At 40.5% G+C, this 13857-nt stretch overlaps 1 protein-coding gene across 2 annotated transcripts in view; it reads left to right on the top strand.

The window, feature by feature from the left end:
- Window positions 1–163: 163 nt before the first annotated feature.
- LOC121522840 (transmembrane protein 163-like) overlaps window positions 164–13857 on the top strand; it is a 143500-nt gene continuing 129806 nt past the window's right edge. For both annotated transcript variants that reach the window (XM_041807506.1, XM_041807505.1), the window contains exon 1: window positions 164–707. In XM_041807506.1, the coding sequence (XP_041663440.1) occupies window positions 506–707 (202 nt within the window). In that variant the 5' untranslated portion in view covers window positions 164–505. The remainder of the gene's footprint in view (window positions 708–13857) is intronic.

Below are 13857 nucleotides of genomic sequence, written 5' to 3'. Positions count from 1 at the left end.
AAGGCAAACTGTCCAGAGATGGATCAGGGAAAGCGACTTTATTGATGTATTTGGCCTGTAATGTTGAAGGGATGAGTTCTGAGGGGAGGAGAGAAAGAGGAAAGGGGAGGAGGAAAGAAAACTTGCTGGCACCGCCTGTCACATTCTCAGCAGATCTCAGCAATTTATCACATCTCCGCATCTAACCCTAAAGTGTCTGGAAGTGGTTCAGCCGGGCTCCGTGTTTACTCAGAGGCTGCAGAGCTGCTCCTGCACTGTGGACTTTACGCACAGGGACTTGTTTCGCTGCTGATGCTGGGGAGATAAAAAAACAAACCTTTATCTCCCATCTCCTCTTATCGCCATCTCCTCTTTTCTTCTTCCCCTCTTCGTAACTGAGTCGACACCGGTGGCTTATCGGACGCGCTGGATGGCTGCTGCACTCAGCGAACCGGCGTGAATCTTTCTACCATCATCACTTTTCTCTGCCTCTGAGCCTGAAAACAAACCAGCAACTACAGCAACAATGACAGACCCGGCGACCCAGGAGTCCTACCCCGTCCCAGACCCGACCATCGTGGATCCTAGCCCGGCCCCAGTGCGGAACGGCCAGTGCGCCCCGGATGGCTTAACTAACAACCACCACCAGCAAGCCAAAACTCCCACCCAGCCCGAGGCGCTGAACACGGGCCAGGAGATGAAAATCACAGACAGCGTGGAGGGAGAAGGTAACTTTACACACCTCTGTCATCACTGTCAGAGTTCTGGGTGTCCATGCGTGTCTGAAATAATGGGAGGGGTATTTTTACCCGTCAGAGATATTTTTAGTCTGCTCTCATTTGAATTATTTATGATAGTCCTACATCAGCAGGATTCATACTGGAGCCAGGAAAAGTTGATATCAATCATTCAAACATTCTTGAATTTGTTATAATTTCCACATATTTTCATTAGATCATCTAATCATTTCACTTCACATCATATTTTTGCCTCTTAGGACAAAGTTGTGTAGTTTGTCTCACACTCAGTCACGTTAAAGCCTCATTTTAGTACCAGCCACTAACCCTCAGCTGAGCTTTTATTTGGATAAGCAAATATGAATGAGGGAATTTCTTCGATTATAATCCCAGTCGTAATTTATGCAGAGAAGCAGTGATGCAGTGCAATCCACATAACAAGAGGGTCTCTGTGAAACAATAGTCTACATCATTAGCCTGTTCAGGCATTCAGATGCTTGAATTATACCCAGTGGTGTAGTACTGCCTGGAGAGTGTGCATATTCTTATCTCACACATATTTTTAGTGGCCCATCCAGCAAAGGATAACCTCACTGAGTTATAAACAGACACAAGACCATCGTGTTCACCTTAAAATGTGACTTTAATATTCACTATTCATGTCTGCTGCATTACTTATGTTTAATGAGTGAACTGTCCCGTCATCGACAGCAGCATCACAAAAAACACACATGTGCTCAGGTTACTGTTACATTACTGATTTAGAAGTTTGCATATGGCAGAGGTTCTCAACGTAAAAAACTAAGAACATTTTTTAATTACACTGTTGCCACTTTACACCAATTTGGCCTGATTTTAACTAGGGCTGGGGAATTAATCGAAAATGAGATTTAATCACAATATGGCCTGCTGCAATTTACTAATCGCCAAAGTTGCAATATATCTTTAATTTGAAATGTTTCAAAATACCAGTTTAATAAATCTAATTTTTTGCAACGGCAGAGATTTAATGCACATTATGCAAACATTGAAGTGTCATTCTTTATAATGGTTTACAAAATTCCTCATTTTTTGTCTTCTATGTATGTTTTTCTTAATCAAAATGAGTGACATAAAAATGTTAATGCCCTTAAAGAAAGCAAATGACATCACATCTGCAATATGAGCAAAAATAGTTAGCTCATTCTTTCTAAAACTGATAAAGCTTAGCGTTACTTCACAAAAGTCATACCCTAGCTGTGATCAGCTGGTAGCCAGCTTCACCTCCTCCACCCCAGCTGCCTCCTTTATAACTTACAGCTTGTTGCACCCTCATATTCAGATTCATGCTACTATGGATTAATTGCTTCTGAAATAATTTCATTGTTTTCAATACACATGGTCTTATTTATAGAATTATTCAATTTGAATTTGTCAAAAAATACTTAAGATTGACCTAAGAATTATCGCATGTTAAATCGCAATTACAGTATTGGGGAAAAAAATTGCAATTACATTTTTTCCTGCAAATCGTTCAGCCCTAATTTTAACCCATTTTTATCAATTTTCCCCACCAAATTTGCCAATTTTAACACATTTTTGCAACTTAAACCCATTTTTTGTCAGTTTTAAACCCTGTCCACCACTTTTTCTGCCTGTTTTTGCCACTTCTAAACCAAATCTTGCCACTTTCTGCCTATTGTTGGCTCAGTTGACACATTATTGTAACTGACAAAAATATATATATGTTATCGGGGCTCGTCGTACTGATATCGGACCGATAAGAATGACGTATTAATTTCCTGTTATCGGCTCGATAACTATCGGCCCGATAGTTATAGTGCACCCCTACCATTAACCCCTTTTACTACTTTTTAAGCCACATTTCACAGTTTGAAAAGCCCATTTTTGCCAGTTTCTGACTTTTTTCTGCCTCAGCTACACAGCAAAAACTGGAGTGTTCAATTCTCAGTGTTAAACATTTCAGTGTTGTTTTTAGGACTCAAAGTGTTATTTTAACTCCATTCAGAGTAAATGGTCTTCAGTGTTGGAGTTATTTGACAGTGTTAGATCAACCAGTGTTATTCCAGCACTGTAGAGAGTCAGTTGATCCAAGCCCCACCTACTGCAAATTCAAATCTGGGGGGGAGAGTTTTCCCATCATGCCTTAGTGCAGAGTGTTAAGCTGGGTTCAGATGTTTTTAGATGTATTTAGATGATTAGCTGTGTTTAGATGTCGCCTGTTGTACAGGGGTCACTGCTGGGATTCACTTGCACATGTTTCTTGAATTATCTTGAGTTCCTAAGTTTTTGATACATAAACACTTTTGCACCATGAGTGTAGTTGTCTTCTAGGTTGGTCAAGTCTTGGCTGTGGTGCTAGTTTATTTATACATGTGGTTTGAGGACAGATCATCAGCTCAGGACAAGCTTTTACCTTGAGTCTGCCTTATAACTCCTTGATCGCTGTCAAATATTTCACAATGTGAGGTAGCAGTCAATATTGACAGGTGTGTCTGATTACCAACACCCATTCCGCGGAACTTATATGTTTTGTTTCTTGTTATTGTCAGGTTGGTGGAAGAGGGGCAGTTGCTTTCCACAGTATTTTACACCTGCTGAAATTAATTGTAATACACTCCTTAGTGTTATTTTTTTAACACTGACGCCAGTGTTGAGTACTATCAACACTACTCAGTGTTCACAGTGTACATTTTTGACACCATACAGTGTTGTAGTAACACTGGTTCAGTGTAAAAAAAGTAACACTTTGAAAAGTGTTAAATTAACACTCAAAAGAGTGGACACATATACACACTTTTCCAGTGTTAGATTTAACACTCTCAGTGTTAAATCTAACACTGGCGATGTTGCTGTGTAAACCTTTTATATCAATTTTCAGCCCATTTCACCAAATGTCCACCTATTTTTGCCACTTAAGCGTAATTTCAGCCACTTTTGAATCCCCTTGTACCACTTAATGGTCCCAATTTTTCCACTTTAACCCATTTTTGCTATTTTTTGGTTATTTTTTGCCACTTTGATCAAATTTTTGGCTTTACTGCTACGTTTCAAATTCAATTTCACCACCGTCCCCAACATTTTTTTTGCCATTATTAACCAATTTTAGCTATTTTTAACATATTTTAGTTCTGTTTTTAACAAAAGGATTTACATTTTTAAAAGAGGGCTACTTACCACACAAATGAATTAAAATTACTGTTGAAAAGACTGTAAGCATTTAAGCATGTCCAATCCAATCACATCATATCATCTTTACCTGGATTTTCTGACTTCAGTATGGTAAAGGTGAGGTATATGAAACCATCTTTATAACTTTCAGTATGGGGCCCTCAGTGGGAAAGTTTGGACACCCCTAGTATAGATGCTGTTGTTTAAAGAAATGTTTGGACGCTGTGTTAATAAAGACACAAGAAAAAGCTGTGCTATTACTGTAGATACAACAATCACCCAGTTAGTGATGAATATAATCCGAGCTAACATCTATACTCCTTCTTACTTTAAAGGAAAATTAAGACCTTGAACTTTAGCAGATCAAACATAGGGTAAAATGATAACTAATGTGACAAGGCACATCATTTCTCTGTGGTTAAATTCTGAAGTTATTCCTATGAACGTTTCATGAAGTGAATATCCAACACTTTAACAGTTATGTTACATGATATAAAAGTTGAGAGCCCTAATGTGTGAATTTGTCTCATAAAAAATGAATTAAATGTTTATCTGGTGTTAGAACCACATAAGATTAGTAAGAAGTCCTAAAGTATGTTGGGCTGGTTTTAGAATAGGCTGCCACCTGAAGTTTTGCAATCAGATTTAAGAACCACAGAGCAATCTTTTCACAGGTTACCTGTATTAAAAATAAGTAAATGAATCACTACAATATGGAGAATCAACTGATCTAAGGCAAGTAAATAGACTTGACCTTGTATAGCGCTTTTCTAGTCATCTAACTACTCACAGCGCTTTTGCACCACAGGTCACACTTAACCATTCACACCCATTCACTCACACATTCATTCACTGATGGCAGAGGTTGCTATGGAGAATTGGCCATCATTATTAGCTTGTTCCATTCATACCTATGAAGAAAACCTCATCACTGATTCACTTTTACATCCACCACTGAAGAACTGTGCTGTTGTGAGCCTTCAGGCTCTTCTTTCATTACTTGAAACCAGGTCCAAATAATGTCAGGAAACCTGATTTGTGGCCACAAATTAATGTCAACAGTCCAGGAAATAACATAGATCACTGTTGAGTCAACATATCCCACATTTAGGCAGATATTAGTCTGTTTTTCTCCAGTTTTTAACCACTCCTCATAAAGCAGACAGCTGTGTTGTGTTTTGCATGCTCAAATTTTAAACCCTCTAGTGTTTGAGTGTAGCTCCACCTTTTTGGGATGGAGAGGTGAGATTGGCACCCCTATGCAAAGGTGCCAAAAATGTAGTATGGTACAGGTCAGTAATTTGGGACCCTTTCCAACTTTTGACCGTGGAAACATGAAAAAACCTGTGCTGTACCAAACTTAACAGGACTGCTCAGTGGGAATGACCTACATGTGTCTGAGCAAAAGATGTTGTAACATCATGTTTGTCTGTTAGCATTCAGGTCTGTACATTTCATAAAAATTTATGCTTTGCCTTTGGTGCAGATAGGAAGGAAAAGCTACACTTCAACGCTGTTTAATGTCTAGTTTAAAGTCTAGTGTGGAGTCTGTGGATTTTCTTCCCCATTAAAGTATTAGTTCAGGCATATTTGGGCATCAACTCTGATTTTAAAGTATTCTTTTAGCACCAGTATTGGAAAAGCCAAGTGATACCCAACCCTAGTTACAACCTGCAGCAGCTACTATGCAGATCAGATGTGTCTTATTTTCTTTAGATGAAATCAAAGTCTCAACCCAAAAAGATCAACAAAATCTTACAACAATGCAGTAGTTCCCAAACTTTTCTTCCATCCTTTCTTTGATAATGATGAAAATATTTTCAAGCCCTTCCATGCCTCATCATATACATCAACACATAAAATACATCAATATAAAAATGTCTCACACAGATGAGGAGTGGAGGAGCCTCTCTCTTTGATATAAACTGTCATACTACTGAAGCCACAGGCGAGATCTGGCTTGTAGTTTATTTCACAGCTTTGTTATTGTAGTTGTGACGTCTGCTGAAGATTCATTGTTAGCCCTAAAGTCTCACAAAATGCCATGCTTTTCTAGCAGTGCAAAATGGTGCAGATTGTTTTTATTCAGCCTTCTAGACCCCCCCATCATCATCACTTCAGCTCCTCCTTGAGGGTACAACCCCACTTCGGGAATCACTATAATAATGGATCCTATTTTAAAGTAATGGCTCCCAACATTGTTCCTTTGGGCTTCCCTGCTTACATCTTAAAATACTTGAGCATCCCCAAGACCCACATAAAATAAAGGGATCAGATTTCATTGATTAAAATCTGGATTTAACCTGAACCACAAGTATTTGTGATTAAGCAGCTTTAAGTGAGGAAACATGTCTTATTTACAGTTTTATCTACATACCAAACAGAACTGTCCATTAGGTGTGTTATTGTTCTTATTAGCAAATATATACTAATCTAATTTTGTCGACCTTGAAGCTGACCATACCTGACCTTGAGCCCTTGCTGGATCTTTGGCGCCCCCTCCAGGTTAAGAACTGAGAGTTTTGCAACTCTTTTAATGACTTCAACCCCTTAATTCCAAGCATCTTTAGTACTTAGAGCATCCATTTGCTTCTATGACCTGCTGCAAATGAGATGCATATCCAGACACCAGCTTCTGGCAGCGTTCCTGAGGAATCTCAGCCCATTCCTCATGTGCAATGGCCTCCAGTTCAGTAATATTCTTGGGTCTGCATGCTGCCACTCCTTCTTCAGATCCCACCTGAGATTTTCTGTGGGGTTCAAGTCAGGCAATGTGATGGACATTGTAGAATCTTCCAGGACTTCTTCTGCAACCAAGCCTTGGTGGACTCTGAGGTATGCTTGGGATCATGGTCCTGTTGGAAGGTCCAATGAGGCCCAAACTTCAGTTTCCTCACAGACAGCATGATGTTTCCTCCTAGGATTTCCTGATACTTGAATGAATCCCTCTTACCTTCCACATACTACAGGTTTCCACTGCCAGAGGATGCAAAGCAGCTCTAGAGCGTCACCATGCTTAACTGTGGGTACAGTGTTCATTTCAGCATATGCATCATTCTTCTTCCTCCAGATACACAGCTGATACATCGTGCCAAAAGTTCCAATTTTGTTTCATCGCTCCACAGAACAGAATCCCAAAACTTCTGTGGATATTTATATGATATATGATTATTTTGAGCTTATTGGAGCCGACTTTTCTTGGTCTTTTGGGTCAGTAGTGGTGTACGTTCTTGGAGTTCTGGCATGGAAACTGTTTACATTCAGTACCACCTTACTGTACTCACAGAAACCTCAGTCTCTTTTGCCACCAAGTTTTGATGGAGGTCTTTTGCAGTCCCTCAAAGGTTTTTCACAATCTGCCTTCTCAAATATCTGGTTGCAGCCATTGATATCTTCCTTTTTTCCCTGTCCAGGTAGTGTGACCACTGCTACTGTAACTTTGAACTTGTGAACTATGCTTCCAATGGTGTCTCCAGGAATTTTCGGTGTCTTTGCTATCTTTTGGAATCCTAATCCTTGTTTGTGAAGGGCAGTGATCCCTTCCCTGAACTTTTTGGACCGTTCATTTGACTTTGCCATATATCAAAAAGCAGTCAAACGTGACACTCAACAGTTCAGGTATTTCATGTGTTCCAGCTCAAGCGAACCTGGTTCAGCTAATGAAGCCCTTGATTAGTTAGATCAGGTGTGCTTGAAACAACACTGGTGTTGCGTATTTTCGCTGTTGTGAGGGATCTGTACTGGGGTTGAGTCATTTTGAGACTGGCGAAGTCATTATGGGCTCTAATTAAGTGGCGCAGCGCAAGGTGGCGCAGGGTGGCGGAGCGTGGCACACCCTGCGCAGTGGTAATTTTGTCCGGCGCACCGCTGTGCGCAGCCAATTTGGCAATTTGGTAGACCGGGCTGCGCCAAGATGGGTGTGGCGGCGCACCAGGGGGAGGTGTTGACAGATTCAGCTTGGCACAGTGACAATTTCGTGCCAAAACACTGCGCTGAAGGTGCGCTGAAAGCCCGCCAGCTCTAACCTGGTCTATTCTCAGGCGAAGCGCGCCCGGTGTAGTGGTAATTTGGCTAACGGGCGTGCAGTGCGCACACATCACCAAAACCTCACATGCAGGTTTCCAGAGCGTCAGGCACATTTCAATGCAATAAACAATCACAGCAACCACTATTTAATGTAACCGTCTGAACCAGCATATACATTTGTATCTATATAAATTGTCCCGTCACATCTGATGTCAGATCAAAGATGTTTGTCACGCGTAATTGAAACTCAACCTGATGGCAGCTGGGAGTGATAAAAACTAGCGAATTCACATCTCTCAGCCAACCACAAACAGCCACGGCATCCGATACGGAGTATAAATTCGGCTTCTCTCATCTCATGAAATTCAAAAGAAAAGAAAAAAGAGAGAGAGAGACGCTCGCTGAATAAATGTAAGTCAGTCGGTGTCTTAAGGATTTACCTGTGATTGCCCGTATTTCTCTGTTTTAATCTTTATTCTTAATGTGATCTAAAAAGATGGAGTACATTATTGCAAGGAGGATGAGGAGGAGATACCTGGAGAGAATATATCACCAAAGGTTCTCCTATTTGGCGATGACAGAGCAGGAATGCAGGTGGATCATAAGCATGATGCCTGGATTAGCCTGCTACTGTGTTTAATGTAATTGTCACTTAATTTTGTACTCCTATTCATGACACAGGAACAGAATTACATCTGTCCTGCGAGTTGGTCCATGCGGTGACGCGCATCGTGGCCTCTGATGCACAGCCCGGTGGCCACTGTGTGCTTTCTTTGCTTTGATAGCTTTTTTTTGGCCCTTCTCCTTACATCATTGAACCATTTTTTACATTGGGCAGCAGTTCTCAGAATATCTGGGCAAACTTGATTGACGATATTAGTAACTTCCTCCCAGGCAGTTTTTGCACCATCAGCCCGTGGAGGTCTGTTAGCATTACCATATATTCTGGTACTGCGAGCTTGGACCTCCCAGACCAGCACATCAGTTTCCTCCTGGGAGAAGTTTGGCCGACTGGAGCTGCTGCTGCTGTCTTCGTCCATGGTGGTGGCGAGGTGAAATTGGCACTGCGCCTTGCTCGCAGTGCATTTAAAGGCGAGGAGAGGTGTTCATTTGATTGGTGAAGATTACACTCGGCTGTGTTAAACCCACTCATGCCCTCTCTCCTCCCTCTTTGCCACTTGCGCCGGTGGAAGGGACGGAGGCATGGGTGCGCCGTGCCGCGCCGGACTGCGCCGTGCACAAAAATTGCAAATTGCCCTGGACACACCCCGTTGGCGCAGCGTAGGCGCAGTGCAGGGCAGGTGCGCCGCGCCTGCGCCTGGTCTACAAAAATAGAGCCCTATAAGTTACATTTTCAGTTGAATTTGGGGACTTGAAGCATTTGTTATGCTGAGATGTTTCAATGGATTTTGTTTGATTTGTTCATTGCAAACAGCAGAAAGTCTGAAAATATTCACAATAAACCAGTACAGTAACCAGTGTCCAACCGGAGTTACTAAAAGGCCCTGACTTTTTTAACAGAATTACTCTATTTCTTATTAACATAAAAAACAAAGTGCTCAACAAAGAACACACACATTAGACAAAATTCAGTGTCATCATTAAAATAGGGGACAATTTCTTCTTGACCAAGTGTTCACCATCATAGGCATTTTTTTTTTAACAAAATACAACCTTGTCTTCAAAAGAATATGAAAAAGCACTGAGCATGTTAGAGAAGGTCACCAAAATATGAAAAAGCATTTCTCAAGCACATCCTGCATTCCTGTAGTCTCTCAGTGACAGCTGCACAAGCCAGGCCCATTGTACAAACTAGAGAATGATTCTCAGCATGAAGGCTCACCCTTTTGTCATCTTTGTTGCAAACACCTTTTAAACCAGCTCTTCTACAGCAGCTACCTTGGCAGCCACAATGGTGGTACAATTCAAAAGTAAATCTGTTATTTTTGCAAATTTTTCATCCTCACATTTTCCATTCAGCCAAAAATGCATTCTTATTTTTCCTCCTTTTGGGAATCTGTGAATGTGATGCTGTTAGATTTCAGTTCTGTCTTAAAACTTTTTGATCATTTCACTCTCTCTACCACTGATCTAAAGTGTTTTTGGCTTTATCAACAGCACGTTCTAATATAAAACATATCTGAAAATAGCATTATAAGCAATTTTATGTATTTATGTATTATTGTCATTTTATCAGTGGTATGATAGGCTGTCCTGAGTGGCCCCACTGTTACTGATTATGACATTCAACTGGGATCAATCCTTCTCCATGAAGTGCCCTATTCTTTTGCTTTCAGCACTGTGTAACTCTGACAGTGGGCCGTAGTTCTCTCAAAAGGAGTGCACACAGCTTTCCAGCACTAGTTCACACACCAGACTTCATGTAAAAAGAAGCCAGTTATCCTGTTTCAGTACTGTTTGATCCCATGGCTAAGGCTAGGAGATGGGAGGGGATAGTGATAAAGGAGAGAGCACAGGGCCTGTGTCCACAGCCGGCTTTTTTAGCACTGGCAGCGCCTAATACCACATATTCAGCGAATCCATGAAGTCATTTAAAATAACTGTGTGCTTCATATTTCAAGGGAATGTCACACAGAAAACATGAACAATTACAAGACAATGTTCAGGAATCCTGTCTGACACAGGCAGCAGCAGGTAGATCTGAAAATGTACTCTCATAAAAGACTATTTTTATAAACACAGGCCTGAAGGCTTGCAGAGCTAGCTGCTAACTTTAGCCACACTCTACTCAGCAACCAAGCCTCACATCATATACCCACAGACACAACAATCCTGTGATAAATTTGTCACTTTCTGAACATTTTCTACACTTTAGACTAGTCAATTACACACACTTTAACCCTTTGAACCCTGAAGAATCGCTGATGATCCTAAGCGGTAGCACATGCATTGTTTACAATATCTCAGGAACCAAAAGATGAATCTCTGTGGAGTGCACTGTGATCTAAAGCTTACCTTTTTGCCAATCTACAGATGGCTCCCAACTTTTTATCCCTATCACACAAGTTTATATCCAGGCACAAAATGCAGTGCCCAATCCTGTGCTAAATTTGACTGTTTCTAAACATTTTCTCCACTTTAGACTAGTGGATGATATATGCATTTTAACCCTCAGAACCCTGAGGGATCGCTGACAATCCAGAGTGGTAGCCAGATGTGTTGTTTACATTATCTCTTTAACCACAAGGCAGATCCTATGGAGTAAACTGTTAATGGAAGCTCATCTTTTTGCCAGTCTGACTTTTATTTCCCTACTACAGAATATTAAATCCAGGCACAAAATGCAGTGTTTATTCAGAGCTTTAATACTGCAACCCTCCGCATAGCAAAATCCATGATAATCTGACAATTTTTTACATTTTCTGTGATGAAAAACTTAGCAGTGTCGCTATCAGTCCTCCATGTTGCCACCGAAAGTATAAAACATCAACTTCCTACGATGCGGCAATTTTTTTCTTCTGTTGTTTTTTCTTGGGGATGGTGACCAATCAGGGCCAACCAAAGACCAACAAGAGACAAGATAGTTATCTGCTAGTTTGAAAGTATAAAAAAATAGATATTAATGTGCAAAGACAGTGGAGTCTTGTGGAGCTAGCTACTAACTTGTGCCACACTCTACTCGGCACAACAGCCTCATATCGTATATCCACTGACACAGCAATCCTGTGCTAAAACTGACTGTTTCTGAACATTTCTGCACTTTTGACTAGTTGATTTTATGCATTTTAATCCTCCAAACTTTGAGGGATTGCTGACGATCCAGAGCGGTAGAGCAAGCATTGTTTACAATATCTCAGGAACCAAAAGACAGATCCCTATGGAGTAAACAGTAATGAGAACTTACCTTTTTGATGGTTTTACTTTTATTTCCCTACCATAAAATTTTATATCCAGGTGCAGATTGCAAGGTTATTCAGAGCCTTTATACTACAACCCTCAACATTGCTAAATGCATCCATTAATTGTTTTCTTGTGATGAAAAATGTAGCAGTGTTGCTATCAGTCCCCCATGTTGATAACGAAAGTATAAGACAACAACTTCCCATTCGTCTGTAGGCCAATCACGATGCTCCAATGTCTTCTTCTATTGTTTTCTTGGTGGTAGTGACCAATCAGGGCCAGCCAAAGATCAAGAGACAAGATCGTTAAAAAAATAGATATTAATGTGCAAAGAGGAATGGAGGCTGGTGGAGCTAGCTACTAACTTTAGCCACACTCTACTCAGCAAACTAGTGCCACATCATATACCCACTGACAAAACAATCCTGTGCTAAAATTGACTGTTTCTGAAAATTTTCTGCCCTTGAGACTTGTCAACTATATGCATTTTAATCTACCAAACTTCAAGGGATCGCTGATGATCCAGAGCAGTAGCACATTCGTTGTTTACAGTATCTCAGGAACCAAAAGACAGATCTTTATGGAGTAAAAATTATTTTTTTTGTGATGAAAAACTTAGAAGTATTGCTATCAGTCCTCACACCAAAAGTATACAACAACTTCCAATTTGTCTTTAGGCCAACCACAATGCTCCAATTTCTTCTTCTATTGTTTTCTTGGCAGTAGTGAACAATCAAGGCCAGCCAAAGATCAAGAAGAGACAAGATAGTTATCTGCCAGTTTGAAAGGTAGAAAAAATAGACAGTCCTCTATGGCCAAAATAATGAGAAGAGGACATTTGCACTCCTAAAATGGAAACTGGGCATTTTATGCACTGGAATACCACATGTGCACAAAATATGAACTGGTTTTATAGAAATAAAGGATAGTGACGGTTCCTGTTGTGTTTGTTTGATAGTTGTTATTTTATCTTATGATAGACAAGGCCTGTAGGATCTAAATGACAGTGCAGCTGCACTCAGAGACGGTTGGTCTCTGATTCCTTCATAATGTTGCTTCAAAGGTTATCCAATGAGGATCTCAGCAGGCATCAAGGACGACTTTTTTTAGAGTGCAGAGACTGAAAAAGATGTAAAAATAGCAACTTTTTTAACAAACTCCATCACAGATCACACACACACATATTTCAGCACATTATATTTCACACATTCACACTCCTCCAGTCTGCCTCCCTCCTCCGCTTTCCTCATTTTTCTCCTATTAACATAAAAGTAGCAGCCATCGCAGTTAGGAAGCTGTTGCAGTCTGGTTCTGTGCCAGTATTTCTATTCATCCATCTATGAGTTAATATTCATCACAGTTATGTCAGGTAACTTTAAATAAGAAATGTAGGGGTGAGGAGTTCACATCAGTGAAGGAGTAATTGTCTCTGAAAGGTCAGATTCCTGCTTGGAGTTTTGTTTTCACACGTTTTTTCCAAGTATGTGTGGAAAGTGTGGAGCCGTTAGAGCTGATGTTGATTATTTTAAGAAATAAAGGTGTGACAAGGAGAGAAGTGAAAAACAGACAGAAACCAACCCACATGAAGTTGTGTTACACCGAGATGTATGAGGAGATGTTAAGCACATGCCTCTCTGTCTGATCCCTCAGCCAGCAATCATGTGAGCAGTGATTTAAGCATGCTGTCTCACTTCCCCCTCTACTACACACGCATAGACACACACACACACACACAGATAGGCACACACGCTGGCCAGTTAGTCTAGAGTGGTTTCTACAAACTGTGCCTATAGTTTGTCTTCTTAGTATAAGCTCAGACAGCGTAGTTGCATTATTTTAAATAGGAATGGTGTGGTTTTACCTCACTTGACTACGCTTGACTTAGAATTGCTCTGACCATTACTGAGTTTGGAAACTATGCTAATATCTATAGAAAATCATCTTAAAGAGTTATAATAGCATGTTAAGCTAGAGGTCAGAAGAGGTGGTTTTGTAAGAGGAAACACGTCAGATTCATTATAGGGTGCTGTAAAAGTATTTGCCCCCTTCCTGATTTTTTGCATATAATTGTCACAACTGCACC

Source organism: Cheilinus undulatus, linkage group 15 (genome assembly GCF_018320785.1).
Source record: "Cheilinus undulatus linkage group 15, ASM1832078v1, whole genome shotgun sequence".
NCBI classification, from domain to species: domain Eukaryota; kingdom Metazoa; phylum Chordata; class Actinopteri; order Labriformes; family Labridae; genus Cheilinus; species Cheilinus undulatus.
This window is presented reverse-complemented; position numbering and strand designations above follow the sequence as displayed.